This window comes from Myxine glutinosa, chromosome 11 (assembly GCF_964187855.1).
Source record: "Myxine glutinosa chromosome 11, kmMyxGlut1.1, whole genome shotgun sequence".
Lineage (NCBI taxonomy): Eukaryota > Metazoa > Chordata > Myxini > Myxiniformes > Myxinidae > Myxine > Myxine glutinosa.
This window is the reverse complement of record NC_136271.1, coordinates 9,786,437-9,803,882: the sequence shown is the minus strand read 5'-3', so window position 1 is coordinate 9,803,882 and position 17,446 is coordinate 9,786,437. Positions and strand designations below refer to the sequence as shown.

The 17,446-nt window shown below is 43.6% G+C and overlaps 1 protein-coding gene across 1 annotated transcript in view; it reads right to left on the bottom strand.

The window, feature by feature from the left end:
- LOC137436395 (stimulated by retinoic acid gene 6 protein-like) overlaps window positions 1-17,446 on the bottom strand; it is a 171,224-nt gene that overhangs the window by 36,849 nt on the left and 116,929 nt on the right. Inside the window, exons 10-13 of the mRNA XM_068130143.2 lie at window positions 16,024-16,177; window positions 11,434-11,509; window positions 6,845-6,920; window positions 3,514-3,562 (exon numbers count right to left, since the gene is read on the bottom strand). Of these exons, the coding sequence (XP_067986244.2) occupies window positions 3,514-3,562; window positions 6,845-6,920; window positions 11,434-11,509; window positions 16,024-16,177 (355 nt within the window). The remainder of the gene's footprint in view (window positions 1-3,513; window positions 3,563-6,844; window positions 6,921-11,433; window positions 11,510-16,023; window positions 16,178-17,446) is intronic.

Here is a 17,446-nt window from a genome sequence, read left to right as displayed (position 1 = left end):
TTGAGAACATCAAGAAAGATCATCAGGAAGAACATCGGCCCAGCAGAGAAGAAGAAGACCACCACCAGTTGTTTTTTGTTGTTGTTTTATTATGATGAACTGGTGACTGTTGCACCGAATGGTGCTTTTGGTGCGTTTTTGGTGATTGGCGCTTTGGTGTTTATTGGTGCTGGTGCGTCGATGCACCATTCGGTAAGACTGTATAGGTAATATAGGTAATATAATATAATATAATAATATAATAATAATAATATAATAATATAGGTAATATAGGTAAATAGGTAATATAGGTAATATAGGTAATAGCCTGTATAGGTTACCATAAGTAAGACTGTATAGGTAATGCATGCTGTCTCCTCCCTCCCCACAGGAATCTCTTTTTGTTTCTCTCCTGGAAAATCACAGGTCCTGGGTTGCAGTTTTGTAAATAGTCAAAATAACATCACTGTAAATAATGCTCCCCCACCGTTCATGTTTAGTTTGAGAATTAATTCCGCAATTCGGTTAGCTGTGGGTGTGAAACTTAGGCAGGGTGCAACGCAATTAGCGGGACATATTTATTTGTGTTTTTAAATTATCGCACTCAGGGTCAGGTTAATTGTAGAGGGTTACTACACCTGCGTGTCACACTAAAGTTAATGTTTTTCGGGCCGGGACATCCCGTGAGGATGAGGGTGCAGTGTTGAGGATTTGAGAATCCTGTGTGTAATTTGTTGTAAAATATACCCTTTTGTGTGCTGTAAATATTTCTTGTAAATACCTCCAATTGTAAAGATCAAAGGTCGTCCTTAGTTAGGCCATCGCACCCACGTAGCAAATCATAGGTTTCCCTCAGTAGTTATGTCCTTAGTAAATGTCAGTATAAGGCTCTGTGGTCCACTAATTCATTGCGTTGCATCAATTAAATAAGCATAGGCCCATTTTCCTCTCGTGCCAAAGACGCCATTGCAGGTGCTCTAACTCGGAGAAGAAGGGTGTGGCCCCGCCTCGTCATTGGGGGGGTGGGGGAGGGGGGAGGAGTCAGCCAAGCGCGAGGGACAAGGCGTGGCTTTGCCAACGCCTCATCAAGGGGGCGGGATCGGTGAGCCCTCGCGACCAATCAAGGCCGAGGTGAGCTGACCGAGGGGCGTTTCCAACAGGCACGCGGGTGAATCCCAAAAGCACGTAATAAAAGGGGACGCGCGGGTTTTTTTTATAGGGGAGAGACGAACACGAATGGTCTCGTGCGCCTACTGCCTCGCCGTGCTGCCCCCTTGCGCTGGAGCTTGCGCCGCCTCGTGTCCTCTGTGGGCCCTGCTGACTGGAATCGACGCGGGAGAGACCATCATCGCGCCACTGGCCCCGAGACCTTGCCGCGATCTCTCTGGACCGTGCCCCGTCCTACCGGCATCAAATCCAATCTGCAATTTCCCACCGTGTGAGTCTGTCTTTGTTTGTTCTGTCCCGGGATAAGTAAGACTGTATAGGTAAGCTAAAATTGCTCTGTGTCCTTCTGCTCCTTCCATTTCCCTGTAGATTGCTTTTATTTTATTCTTTTGCTCCTTTTCTTTGTTTGTGTAAATAATAATTAATAAATATCTGTTCTTCCTACTTTTGCCTTTTTCATTCTCGTCCGGTCATCTTCGTGATTTCCAGATTGAGTGTACGTGGCACGATTCGGCCAACGCATAGGAATCGGGTCTAGTGTTTGTTAATGGCTCGAACTCCGGGTTGCTAAAACCGCTCTGCAATTAATCAAACTAAAACCGTGGTTCGGGCAGAAGTTATTCCCTCGTTCCCAGCTGGCGGTAGTAATTAGGTAAGCAGCGAACCCCTAGGCCTACGGACCCTACCTACCGTCGGTCCGGTAAGGACGTTGTAACTTCGAGGACCACGTCGGTCAGTCATAGACGAGGGGATTAATCCCCCCGCGATAAGGGGGAAAGAGGCCGACGTTGGGTTCCGTAACAATATATATATACACTACCAGTCAAAAGTTTAAGAACACCTCAATTTTTCCAGTTTTTATTGAAATTTACGCAGTTTATATTATATATACTAGGGCATGCCCGTACAAAATTATATCCCCCCCCTCTATTTACATGAAATGGTTTGGTCCATTCGCAAAGCCAAAGCGGACGGCTTGCGAGTACGGTGACAATCCCCCCCCCTCTATTTACATGAAATGGTTTGGTCCAAAGCGAACGGCTTGCGAGTACGGTGACAATCCCCCCCCCCCTCTATTTACATGAAATGGTTTGGTCCAAAGCGAACAGCTTGCGGAGTTTGGTAAAGAAATCGCCATAGCTCGGTAACTACTTCTCCGATTAATATGAAACCTTGAAAAGGCACATCCTCGGGTCCCCAGCAATATACCTGGCAAGTTTCAAGTATATCGGACCCGTGGTTGTCGAGAAACAGCGGTCGCATACACACACACAGACACACAGAGATTACTGGAATTATAGATAGATGTCTATATTATATATAGACACTTTTGATCATTACTCCGTTCACAATGACTATCAATGTGATTCAAATAAACACTCAAAATTGACCTTTTTCATGACGTGCATCTTAAATAAAATAGTAATAATAAAATAAAATGTTTGTGTATCTATCTATAATTCCAGCAATCTCTGTGTGTCTGTCTGTGTGTCTGTGTGTCTGTGACCGCTGTTTCTCGACAACCACGGGTCCGATATACTTGAAACTTGCCAGGTATATTGCTGGGGACCCGAGGATGTGCCTTTTCAAGGTTTGTAATTAATCGGACAAGTACCTACCGAGCTATGTCCAAAAAACGCTTCAACCAATCAGAGAGCAGCGAGCTATCACGTGTGCCGAACCGTTAATGCAATGCAAGCGTTAATGCGTTAATGCAAGGCTTTTCTTTTTTTCCCTCTTCTCTTTCTACTTTTCCTTGCGATTAAATTGCAAACAGCCAAAATACGTTGGCGCTAATTGAATAATTGGCCATTAACACTAAAATAATCGTAACTGCGATATGCCAACTTCCGGACAGTGCAGCCTTCCATGTTGTTGTTGTTTGCAGCAGCTGTTTGCAGCAAGGCAAGGCTTTTCTTTTTTTCCCTCTTCTCTTTCTACTTTTCCTTGCGATTAAATTGCAAAAAGCCAAAATACGTTGGCGATAATTGAATAAATGGGCATTAATAGATAGATAGATAGATATGCGATATGCGAACTTCCGGACAGTGTGCGCGTTACGAGCTGACCGCCATTACGGTACGTAATTCGATTTCTTATGCGCATTATTTCTCCCAATTCAGTCAGAGCGAAGGGCGGAAGCGAAGAGCGTTGTTATTTTTTGTTTACGGGCGTACGGGCGGGGTAGAGCGTACGGGTAGCGTTTTTTTTTTTTTTGGGCAAGGAACGGGCACCCACGTACGGGCAATGCCCTAGTTAAATAAAACATAATAGTGATAGTATTGTGTAGTTTGTATTTGAAATGTATTTTAATCCCCGCACAGTCCCTTAGTGCAGATCATATGTTAATGGAACACAGGTACATACCCCAGAGGAGGTAAGCAACTTGCCAGCCAGGATATCTCACTCCTCCTGCCTGCAGAATGCAGGTGAGCATGAGTGGGGTGAAAAGAAGGCAGTTTTACACATTATGGTAGGATGCATAACAATATAATCAATAGCATGTATCACACATACATGCTATTGATTATATTGTTATGCATCCTACCATAATGTGTAAAACATTTGATGACAACGTAATCGAGTTTATTTACATACAACAACAACACAACATGCATTTTAAGGCCATTTTCCCTGCTAGAGCGGGGGTTAGCCTTGCGGTCCCCATGACAATCTTCTCCATCTTGCCCTATTTTCTGCATCTCTCCTTGTTAACCCCCTTGCCCGCATTTCTTCTTCCACCATCTTTAGCCAAGTCTTTCTCGGTCTTCCCCGTCCTCTACTTCCTTCTACATTCATTTCCATCACTCTTCTCAACCAGTCACTTTCATCCTTCCTCAACACATGACCAAACCATCTCAACCTGTTCCTCTTCACAACATCAATCACAGGCTCTATTCCCATCATTTTTCGCAATTCATCATTTGTCTTCCTCTCTCTCAACGATACTCCGCACATCCACCGAACCATTCGCATTTCCACCCTTTCCAACCTTCGTTGCTGCTCTACGTTCATTACCCATGTCTCGCTCCCATAAATCATAACACTTCTCACACGTGCAGCATACACCTTTCCCTTCAGCTTCAACGACACTCCCCTCCTTATCAGCATGCCACTCAGTTCCCGAAACTTCTTCCATGCACATCTCACTCAAGCAACCGTTGCCGAGTCTGATCCACCTTCTCCATTCAGCATGTCTCCGAGGTAGCAAAATGTTTTCACACCTTCCAGCTTCACGCCGTCTCCACGATCCAACTAAACATTTCCTTCATCTGCAGCTCCCTCTGTGCACACCGTACATTTGAATGTAGCTGCCACACTGGTTAATGACCCTCTCAGACCACTACGTTTTTGATGAACCCACTCAGCGCACATTGTACATTGAATGGAGTTCACTCCGACACCCTTCCTGCACACAGCACACGGCCACTTCCCAGTTCTTTCCACCTCACCACATGCTTTACCACTTGCCATCACCTTCGTCTTTCCGATATTCACCTTCAGACCTTTTGTCTCCATACATTCCTTCCACTTGTTCATCTTTTCCTTCAGTCCATCCATACTTTCCGCAATCAACACCAGATCATCTGCATACAACAACTCCCACGGTAAACCCTCCTTTACGTTCCGAGCCAGCACCTCCATCACAGCTACAAATAGTAGTGGACTTAGTACCGACCCCTGATGCACTCCCACCTTCACCTCAAACTCACCGCTGTTCCCGTCCTTCGTCCTTACAGCTGTGCACGCTCTTTTGTACATTGCCATCACTACTCTGATCAACCATTCCTCCACTCCTAACTTCCTCAATGCCCATGTCAATACTTTGCGTGGAACCCTATCGAATGCTTTCTCCAGATCAACAAACCCAAGAAACAACTTCTTCCTCTTCTCCATGTACTTCTCCTGCAACTGCCTCACAATAATCGAGATTATTTACATGCGAGGTACAAACATGTCAGGGGACGTAGGGACAGGTTGTTGCATATGCTGCGTGTGCAGAGGATTGTAGAGTTGTGGTTGTGAATATGTAGTTGGTAGTTAGAAATACACATTTTTCTTTTCGTTTTAATTGCATTATCTCACACGTGATGGTTTATGTATGTCAAACACAACCATCGATCAGATCAGAGAAGAGGATTTTCAAACGATTTTTGCTTCGATCCAGTATGGATGCCTAACCACATGACCTATGACATCATAAATTTACACTCTCGCTCCAATTGGATGGAGGATGCGCTCCATCATGAAATCCATCCAGACACATGAAAGCCCACATAATCTTGTTTCTCACAGTCTAAGAGTCCTTTAGGTGCTTTTTTGCAAACTCCAAGGGGGGCTTTCATGTGTCTTTCACTGAGGAGTCTTCCGTCTGGCCACTCTGCCATAAAGCCCAGATCGGTGGAGTGTTGCAGTGATGGTTGTCCTTCTGGAAGTTTCTCCCATCTCCACACAGGATCTCTGAAGCTCAGCCAGAGTGACCATCGGGTTCTTGGTCACCTCTCTTACCAAGGCCCTTCTCCCCTGATTGCTCAGTTTGGCCGGGCGGCCCCAGCTCTAGGAAGAGTCCTGGTTGTTCCAAACTTCTTCCATCTAAGAATTATGGAGGCCGCTGTGCTCTTGGGAACCTTCAATGCAGCAGAGATTTTTTGTAGGCTTCCCCAGATCTGTGCCTCGACACAATCCTGTCTCTGAGCTCTGCAGGCAGTTCCTTCGACCTCATGGCTTGGTTTTTGCTCCGATATTCATTGTCAGCTGTGAGACCGTATATTGACAGGTGTGTGCCTTTCCAAATCATGTCCAATCAATTGAATTTACCACAGGTGGACTCCAATCAAGGTGTAGAAACATCTCAAAGATGATCAAGAGAAATGGGAGGCACCTGAGCTAAATTTCAGTTGTCATAGCAAAGGGTCTGAATACTTATGTCAATGTGATATTTCAGTTTTTTCTTTTTAATAAATTTGCAAAACTTTCTAAAATCCCGTTTTCTCTTTGTCATTATGGGGTATTGAGTGTGGATTGATGAGGGAAAAAATGAATTTAAACGATTTCAGCATAAGGCTGCAACATAACAACATGTGAAAAAAGTGAAGGGTCTGAATACTTTCTGAATGCACTGTACGTACGTATGACACACGTATGCAACCAATCGCTAACCCTGCTTTTTGCATCGCGCGCAAGTGCAGGATAATTACCTTTTAAAATTATCCTGTATAACCCTCTAGAACACCTTCGAATTACACTTTATTTTAATTACACATACCTCGAGAATTAAACACGGTGGGTCAGAAAGGTTCTTCTTCTTCATTTTTGATGGACGGAAGGAAGGACATAACCAAATATTGAAGTGGCTTCTCCGCTTAAAGATCCACGGTGTTAGCAAGAACGCATTGCCATTTGCCAATAAAATTGCCAACAAAATCACGTACAGTAGCAAATATTCCATATAATTACACTACAATCCAGGTAATCCTCGCCACATGCACCACCTGCCCTATCAATGGATGGAAGATCGAAGAAAAGGAGATCTTAAAAGGATAGAGGACACAAAAATGGAAGTAGAAATAGACAACACAACCGATCTCACAAAAGCAGTTTCCTTCATCTTCAAAATTCAACGTTCTACTCGTAGTTAAGAGAGGATTGAGGTTTTAGCAACAATGTACGTTTACAGGGCTCAGGTTTCACATCTTACCAGATTGGTCCTTGACATACTTTGTTTCGGTGGAAGAAACCACCTTTCTCCTCTCCACAATCGCTTCATATGCTTCCTGAAATGCATGTAACAGGTAATGTCTTCATCTGACTGTTCAATATCTATAACCCTATTTGTGAACGTCTGTTTGTTCGGTTGTGCCTCATGGACAGCCTAAGGAAGTGACATAGAGAGATTTAGACTCAGAGAGATCAGATTTAGACTCGGGGCGTGGCAGCGGGGTGTGACAAAGGGGCGTGGCTTCCTCTGACTATTAAAAAAAACCCCACTACACACACCTATTTATTTTCCGTGCAACGCCGGGTAACTGAACTCTGCTAGTATTTCATATTTTAATTTATACACAATCATGCAAGGAAGCACTCCGCCACAAGGACATTAAAAAAAATTGGTTCAGCATGCACCTGGCACTTGAGCTGCGGTACTATGATTTATGTACACAATATTATCTACCTATATTATCATAATACCCATGCAGTGTTCGAGTACAAACAGTACCTTCAGGAAGTATTCACACCCCCTTGACATTTTTCACATTTTGTTGTGTTACAGCTGGAATTTTAAATTGATTAAATAGAATTTTTTTTGTCAATGATCTACCCATAATACCCCATAATGACAAAGTGGAATTTTTAAAGAAAGATTTACAAAATAATTACAAATTAAATACAGAAATATTTTAGGTAGTAGGTTGTAGACAGCAACTGCCCAGGGTAGAACTACCCTCCTGACTTAGGAGCGTTAAAGTGGTGCCCAGAACCATCTTACACTCTCCATATCAGGATTGCTGGTCTTACTTTCTGTCTCACTCAAACTATAGCTACCGGCCTAGCTTCAACCTCTCTTTCTCACAAACAAACACCATACACTTTTCATAATACACTTTTCTTCTTTTTTATTTAAAGCCTGGCCTCGATGAGGACTATCTCGTCCATGCCTGGAGCCTCCAACATTAAAAAAAATTATTCTAATATATTTATTATTCTAATTAAAGTAATTATTCTAATTAATTCAAAATTATTCGAATTATTCTGATTCAAATTAATTTATTTGCCTGTATTTAGCTCCATTGATTGTTCCCTTTATCCTTACAAATCTCCAAGTCCCTGCTGCTGAAAAGCATCCCCATAGCATGATGCTGCAACCACCATGCTTCACGGTAATGATCGTGTTAGATGGGTGATGAGCTGTACTCGGTTACCACCAGACGTAGTGCTTTGCATTCACGCAAAATAGTTCAATTTTCGTCTCATCAGACCACAGAATATTTTTCCTCATGCTCTGAGTCTTTTTCATGCATTTTTGCAAACTCCATGCGTGTTGTCATGTGCCTTTTTCTCACGAGTGGCTTCCGTTTGGCCACTCTCCCATAAAGCCTACAGTTGTGAAGTGCTGCAGAGACTGTTGTCCTCCAGTCAGGTTCTCCCATCTCAGCCAAGGAACTCTGTAGTTCTGTCAAAGTGGTCATTGGATTCTTGGTCACCTCCCTGATCAAGGTTCTTCTTGCCCGGTTGCTCAGTTTGGTCAGACGGCCAGCTCTAGGAAGAGTCTGGGTAGTTCCATATTATTTCCATTTCCTAATGATGGAGGTCACTGTGTTCTTCGGAACTTTCAACGCTCTAGAAATTGTTTTATACCCTTCCCCAGATCTATGCTTCCTCACAATTCTATATCGGAGTTCTACGGAGAGTTCCTTGGACTTCATGGTCGAGTTTCTGCTACGACATGAACTGTCAACCATGGCACCTTATATCGAAAGGCGTGTTTCTTTCTAAATCATGTCCAATCAATTCATTTGGCTGAAGGAGGACTCTAATCAGGTTGTAGAGACAACCCAAGGATGGTCAAAGGAAACTGAATGCACCTGAGCTCAATTTGGAGTGTCATAGCAAAGGGGTTGAATACCTGATGACTCAAGATATTTCAGCTGTTAAATTTTAATTATTTTGTAAAAATTCCTATTAAAAAATTTCCACTTTGTCATTATGGGTTATTACGTGGAGATCGGTGACAAAAATCGTGATTTAATCAATTTTGAATTCAGGCTGTCACAAAGCAAAATGTGAAAAAAGTCAAGGGGTGTGAATACTTTCTGGGGAATACTTTCTGAAGGCACTGCAATTCAATTGAAATAAAATAACGATTTAAAGGTCATATAAAAGAAGACCGATGGGCTCCAAATGGCGTAGCCAGGCTTGTATCTGCTGAGTGCTGTCCCTCTGTCATGCGATCAGATCCTCAGCTCTGATTGTTGGGCACTTGTGACGAACATTCATACAAACATAAACCGGACGGGCAGACACACGCTGTTCCAGACGGCATTGCCCTATGGGCGAAGCAGTAAAAATTCCAGAAGTTTAGCACTGTTGACACAGTCTTATACACGATCATACGAGCTATGGAGCGCAGCCCCTAGTGATGGAGCGCAGCCCCTAGTGATGGAGTGCAGCCCCTAGTGATGGAGTGCAGCCCCTAGTGATGGAGTGCAGCCCCTAGTGATGGAGTGCAGCCCCTAGTGATGGAGTGCAGCCCCTAGTGATGGAGCCCAGCCCCTAATGATGGAGCGCAGCCCCTAGTGATGGAGCGCAGCCCCTAGTGATGGAGTGCAGCCCCTAGTGATGGAGCGCAGCCCCTAGTGATGGAACACAGCCCCTGGTGATGGAGCACAGCCCCTGGTGATGGAGCGCAGCCCCAAGTGATGGAGCACAGCCACTAGTGATGGAGCACAGCCCCTAGTGAAGGGGCACAGCCCCTAGTGATGGAGCACAGCCCCTAGTGATGGAGCACAGCCCTTAGTGATGGAGCACAGCCCCTAGTGATGGAGCACAGCCCCTAGTGATGGAGCACAGCCCCTAGTGATGGAGCACAGCCCCTAGTGATGGAGCACAGCCCCTAGTGATGGAGCACAGCCCCTAGTGATGGAGCACAGCCCCTAGTGATGGGGCTGGACATGCTGTTCTCTTCATTAAAGCTTTTCATCTCATAACTTGAGACTATAATTAATCTTGTTCCATGGACTCAGCGAAAGACAAACCTACGAACCCGATTTGAACCCCATCTAAAGATTTTTAGCCAAGCGGGCAATGGCAGACATGCCCATTATGCCACGCATGGATTGGACCAGCATCAACCTGGGTGAAGCCTTCGACCTATTCACAAAAGGTACCCAGCTGTACTTTTCCGTGAAGAACATAGAGCAGGTGACAAACAAATTGACCATATTCTCCTGCTATCAGGTGAGGAAGGCCTGAGACGCTCTAGTTTGTCGGTCCTTGATAACGCCAATGGCACAAGGACTAACAATGTGACACCAGAGATTGTTTGGAAGCGTTTTGAAGATGAACTGAAACCGAAAGTATTCGGAGCATTTCCCCACCTGAGAAGCGGCGCACTCTTTATTTTGCAACATAAGGTCTTTCATACGGTCAACATAAGGTCATTTATGTCTTTCAATCCTGACAAATCTCACACTCTTACTATGTCTCTCCGAAAAGACCGACTGGACAACCCTCCCATCTACTTTCTCAACAATCCTCTCCAAGAAGTTCTGTCGCTCAAGCTTTTGGGTCTCACTATCTGCCATGATCTTTCTTGGGATAACCACATTTCCAAGCTGGCCTCCAAAGCCAGTCGCCGACTGCGCATCCTCCGTCGTGCGAAGTCCTTCCTTGGCACACCTGAGCTCCTCACCAAATACAAGGCTTTCATCCACAGCTCAATGGATTACTGTTCCCCCCTCAGGGCTGGTGCTCCTGCCTCACACCTAGCTCGGCTTCACGCTGTTGAAACCAAAGCTTTCAGAATCATTGGAATCTCCTGCGATGAAGCTAACTCCGAGGGCCTTTCACTTACTCACCGCAGGCAGGTTGGTGGTCTTTCTGTCTTCTACCGACTCCTCTTTGGCCTTGCCCCCCCAGCTCTCTCTGTGCTCTGTCCCCCTAATGTTCCTTCAGGTCGCACAAGATCTTCCTGCAACCCTCTTATGGTTAAACTGCCAAAATATAGGCTCTCTGCTCACCTTCACTCTTTCATTCCCCTTTTCTCCCGCCTCTGGAACAAACTCCCCCACCCCACTCCCTTCAATCCCACTCCTCCCTCCAGGTCTTTAAAACAGCTGTTCACCACCATCTCTTATCTTCCCCCATCCAAAACCTTGATCTTTTCTACCGCCGCTAATTCACCCCAGATACACTTTTTTTTTTGGAAATTCCAACTTCTTTCCTGGAAGTCCTTGCAGTGTTCATATGTTTTATACCTCTCCCACCTCCCCCAAAGCCCTCCCCCTCCCACATTTCTAACGATGTCCCTGCTCTCAAATGTTGTGTTTGTGTCCTTCCACTTCTCTCCCCATCTTGTCTACCGCTCCCCTTATTTTTGTGTTTTGTGTGTCGGTTTGACTTTTTGTGTGATTAAAGTTAGCTCTTTCACGAGCCTCGATCTTGTATACAAAAAATGAAGGGGTTATTGTCAGATTGTGAAGGCATTAGGGTGCACACCTCTCACATAGCAGGCTAGCCTGTTCGCCTCTATATATATATATAATAATAATAGAATATATATAAATATACCTGTAGCAGGCCATGATGTGCAGAACGTATGATAAAGCTGTAGCCGCAGCAAAGAATGTAGAGATGAACCAGGCTTCTGAAACCACAACACGTCATACATTAGACTGTTACATCATCTCGTTACGTAATACAAGGCTCATGCCAAGAGTTCTGTCATACCACCTACATCAGAGATACTATTGTTAGGGTTAGGGTTAGTCCATTTTTTCGTTAGGGTTGTTAGGGTTAGGTTTAGGGTTAGGGTTAGGGTTAGTCCATTTTTTCGTTAGGGTTAGGGTTGTTAGGGTTAGAGTTAGGGTTAAGGTTAGGTTTAGGTTTAGGGTTAGGGTTAGTCCATTTTTTCGTTACTGTTAGTCTAAAAACATCATGAATGTCCCTTTTTTGGCCAGTGATCAATCATCTTCTGAAACTACAACATTGGGGCCTTCCTTCTCAAGTGTCCTTAATACAATATACTGGCTGTATTCACCTCCTTCAGAAGATGCAAAACGTTTTCCCTTAAGGTTCCTTTTCAATTGGGGGGAATAAGCAGAAGTCACATACATACAAATCCAGTGAAAGTGATGAATTAATCAAAAATATCTCCACTACCAGGACTGAAAAGGTCGTGGACATTGCGTTATGCATGTGGCACCACAGAAGGATGACATCATTCATCATAGCTGGACACTGTGGGAACCATGTGGACGTAATCTGAAATTGTCAGGTTGAGCTAAATTTTCATGTGGTTAGAAAAGAAACAGGAAACTTTAAAAAAAACTCAAAAAACTTCAGAATCTTCAGAATCACCACCAAATGCAACGACTTTAGGCCATGTTTACTGGAGATTTCTGCCAAAGCAATGCTCTTGGTAACTTGTAAACGTCTTGGTAACTTATTTCAATTCCTGAAAAAAAAAATATATATGAACTTGATACTTATCAGAAATGTGTGAAATTTTGAAATTACCGAGACATATTACATAAAAATACAAGTTGGCATCGAGGACACAGCCCCCCCCCCCCCCCCCGAACCTGCCACACCTTAAGGTGGTAACGTTTGTATGAATAAATAAATAAATAATGCAAAGTTGCTTGTTGGCATTGGAGATGCTAAAGTATATTTATATATATAAATAAATAAATAATGCAAAGTTGCTTGTTGGCATTGGAGATGCTAAAGTATATATAAATAAATAATTAAGAAGGATTTCGTGCATAACATGATATGGTACTTGTGAAATCCAAATAGACAATAGCTGCCATGGAAACAGCAATTTGGAAAATTTGGAAAATTTGTCAGGTCACTTTTGGCCTCAAATAATAGGCGGCAGTAACCCAATATGTAAACCCAATTTAATTAAATCGGATGACAATTGATGATTTTATGCGACCTTGACCTTTGACCCTTTGACCTCAAAAACGATATGCTTTTAGGCTTTGATTTGTGAACCAATTCAGTGAGACAATATGCAATTTATGTTCAACCAAGCGGAGTACCCACCCTCCGGTTCAGTGGAAATTGCGCATTACTTGCTGAAAAGGTATAGTCTGTGTGTAGCAAGAAGACTCTATTGGTGTTTGTGTGGTGTGTGTCTAACAGGTCCAAGGTGTGTAAAGGATGTAAAGGTCTAAATGGTCCAAATGATCCAAAGGGTCTTCAGGGGTCTGAAGATATAAACGGTATTTAACAATAGCAGTTTGTGTCTAAAGGGGTCCAATGTCTCTCAAGGTCTACAAGATATAAGGGTCAAGGGTTCTAAGCAGTCTCAAGGCAGTAAATGTATTCAGAAGTGGAAGGGGTCTAGAGGGTCTTAAAAGCTCTTAAGTGATTGAAAGCATCTAAACTCTGAAGGGTCAAGCGGTCAAAAGGGTCAAGTGACATAAGCGGTATAAAGGGTCTTAAGAGTTCCAAAGGTTCCAAAATATCTAAGGGATCTTAAGGTCTGAAGGGTATGTTCCAACAGTAGTTACAGCTGTAAAGTGTCGAAGGGGTCTAAAGAATCTAAAATGTCCAAAGATGGTCGAATGGGTTTAAAGGTCAAAAACGTCTAGGGGTCAAGGGGTGTAAGTGGTCTTAAGGGTGTTATGGTCTTGAGGAGTGCAAGGGGGTCTAAAGTGTCTAAATAGGGTCAATGGGTTTAAAGGATCAAGGGGTCTAAGTGGAGACAGACAGAACTACAACAGCACTCGGTAGAGCACGTACCTCCGCCAGGCTGACCAGTTTATGTTTTGTATCCCACTGAGAGGCCGGATCTGGATTCGGACCTGAACTAAAATTGAATCGTTTGTTCTTGTCACCGAACCAACTCATCCACCAGGTTTTGTCACAATTTGTCCATAACATTTTTAAATATCATGTTATATATTGTTTTGGCCCTATCTCTCAATGGTGAAGAATCACTTAAAAATTCTCAGATCCATTTTCAGATCCACATCCGGATCTTCACCAAAATCTAATCAATTTGTCCTTGCCACACACCCAAAGTTCATCCAAATCCGTCCACAACTTTTTGAGATATCCCGCACACAAATAAACAGACGGGGTGAAAACATAACCTCCGTCCATCACAGATGGTGTTGGTAATAACAGACCAGACCAACCAATATACTTGCGAATCCTCAATTTCAAATCTTCAAATAATTAAAGGTGGTATGTCCTGCAGTTCGTTAAATGGTGAAAGGTATATAAATAAAGAATTAAATGTTGTGTGTCAGTCGTGAAGATGGCAAAACTATATATATATAGGGTGGGCCATTTAACTATTCCCGGTGTTGAACACCTGTAATTCTGTTGCTAAGAAACGAAATCAAACAAATATTTATGTGATACACAGTCGTGGCCAAAAATATTGGCACCCTTGCACTTTTTTCAAATAATGCACCATTTATTCCAGAAAATTGTGAAATTAAAAAATATTTTGGTATCCACATGTGTACTTTGGTTTGCAGTGGAACAAAACAAAAAAAAGGCTGAAAAAATTACGAAATCTTAGCTTATTCCACACAGAAATCCTAAAATGCCCCGGAAAATATTGTTGGCACCTTTTAGAAGTTGTCAGAAAAAATTATATTTCAAGCAGGTGATTCTCCTTTACTTTGTAATTGATCTCACCTGTGGTGAGTTGCAGGTGCCTGCAATATAAAAATCACTCATTCAACCAGTTTGAATATAGAAAAGGAGTCATTCTGCTGTTTTGTGTCACTGTGTGTACCGCAATGAGCATGGAGAAAAGAAAGAAAGCCAGAGAATTGTCTGAGGAGGTCAGACACACGATTGCAGTGAAACATAGACAATCTCAAGGCTACATGTCTATCTCCAGAGACCTTGATGTTCCTCTGTCCACTGTACACAATGTTATCAGGACGTTTGAGGCCCATGGCACTACAGCCAAACTCCCTGGACGTGGCAGCAAGAGAAAACTTGATCGAAGATTGCAGTGAAGGGTTGTTTGAATGGTGGAGAAAGCACCTCGATCGACTGCCAAACAGATTCAAGCTGACCTTCAGACACAAGGTACGACTGTTTCAACTCGCACCATCCGTCGCCAACTCAATGAAAGGGGGTCTATGGTAGGACATCAAGGAGGACCCCACTGCTCAGAAAAACTGACTGGATCTTTCCAAAACACACCTGAACAAGCCAAAATCCTTCTGGGAGAATGTCCAGTGGACAGATGAGACCAAATTAGAGCTTTTTGGAAAAGAACATCATCTCTATGTTTACAGAAAACAAAATGAAGCCTTCAAAGAAAAGAACACCTTCCCTACAGTCAAACGTGGAGGAGGTTCAGTGATGTTTTGGGGTTGCTGTGCTGCCTCTGGCACTGGGTGCCTTGAATGTGTGCATGGCATCATGATATCAGGAGATAACCAAGGCATTTTGGAGCGAAATGTTCAACCCAGTGTCAGAAAGCTGGGTCTCGGTCGAAGGTCATGGGTCTTGCAGCAGGACAATGACCCCAAACACACTTCAAAAAGCACCACTACCACACCACAAAGCACCACAAAAAGCATCTTACCACTACCAATGGTTGAACACAAAACGCTGGACTGTTCTGAAGTGGCCAGTAATGAGTCCAGATCTCACGACGCGGAGGGCCGCGAATGTAGAAGCAGGTCACATTTTATGAACCGTGAATATTCGAAGCGGAGGGCCGCGAATGTAGTAGCAAGTCACATTTTATCAACCGTGAATACGCGACGCGGAGGGCCGCGAATGTAGAAGCAGGTCACATTTTATGAACCGTGAATACGCGAAGCGGAGGGCCGCGAATGTGAAATCTGCAAATGTTAGGGTTTCATGGTATATAAATAATTCAAAGTTGTGTGTTGGTATTGGGGATGGTAAAGTGTCCATAATTAAGTAATGTTTCCCAAAAGCATATACAACCCTGTACCCTTCTCTCCTGTAAAAACATTTGTTTAATCCCAAATTAGCACCGAACCCAAAATAATTTGAGATGCGTGCGGCATGCCCGGATGTTATTGCATACATTTGCCGAATGTGAAAGAAACGTGTCCGGTCATTTTCAAGCTTTGGATTACCATCTCTTACCACTACTAATGCAGACAAACAATGATAGTCTGAATTCTTAGTGATAGAGCTTACCACTACCAATGAAGACAAACATCTTGAAATCGTTTACTGTATTGTTGTATTCTTCTGTGGTGTTGCTCTCTTTCATTACATTTTCTATAGCGTCCTCCATGGAAAGAAGAATGCTTCTCACAAACTTGGCCAATGAAAAGTCCAACAGGATTGTCTACAACAAGAAAAGAAAAGCAATTTTCATGTCAGTTCAGTTTTTTTGGGACTGCGACTGGTATCATGTGACCCAGTGCTACCTGTCTTATGTACGGGTTGTCGGTGACGAAACCGACAACCCTCACTGGCTTTGCTAGCGGGAAGGGTGATTGTGACACCCTACACAACAACAACAACGACAACAGGCATTTTAAGGCCATTTTCCCTGCAAGAGCGGGGGTTAGCCTTGCGGTCCCCATGACAATCTTCTCCATTTTGCCCTATTTTCTGCATCTCCCCTTGTTAACCCCCTTGCCCGCATTTCTTCTTCCACCATCTTTAGCCAAGTCTTTCTCGGTCTTCCTCGTCCTCTACTTCCTTCTACATTCATTTCCATCACTCTTCTCAACCAGTCACTTTCATCCTTCCTCAACACATGACCAAACCATCTCAACCTGTTCCTCTTCACAGCATCCATCACAGGCTCTATTCCCATCATCTTTCGCAAATCATCATTTGTCTTCCTCTCTCTCAATGATACTCCGCACATCCACCGAACCATTCGCATTTCCACCCTTTCCAGCCTTCGTTGCTGCTCTACGTTCATTACCCATGTCTCGCTCCCATAAATCATAGCACTTCTCACACATGCAGCATACACCTTTCCCTTCAGCTTCAACGACACTCCCCTCCTCGTCAGCACGCCACTCAGTTCCTGAAACTTCTTCCATGCACATCTCACTCCAGCAACCGTTGCAGAGTCTGATCCACCTTCTCCATTCAGCATGTCTCCTAGGTAATAAACTGTTTTCACACCTTCCAGCTTCACGCCGTCTCCAAGATTTGTCGTCTTCACAGATTGGTCCCCCATTGGATTGTGACACCCTGCCAGGACTAAAAACAATATCTGGCAAAGGACAGATGAGCTACCTTCGGGAACCAATGGCTATCCAGTACGGAGATGGTCTCTCATAAAAAAAAAACACCCAATGGGGATAGAAAAATCTATTTTACTGCCTGGCCTAGTTACTTACACCTGCACAGTGGTCCTGTGAAGAGGTTTCCTTGTTTCAGGACTAGGTGAAGTTTGTGTCGGTTTTTCTCCTCTTCTTTTTCTCTGTAGCCCTTCATATTTAGTGGTTCTCAACCTTGTTTAGGGTAAATTGCAATTTAAAAAGCTGGATGTTGGTACCATTTGATTGGGATTGGAGGGAGCACTTGAGCTCTCTCTGCTGTTCAGATCTGGAACTCTGTTATGACCTGACCCCTCGATAAAGGGCTCAAGGTA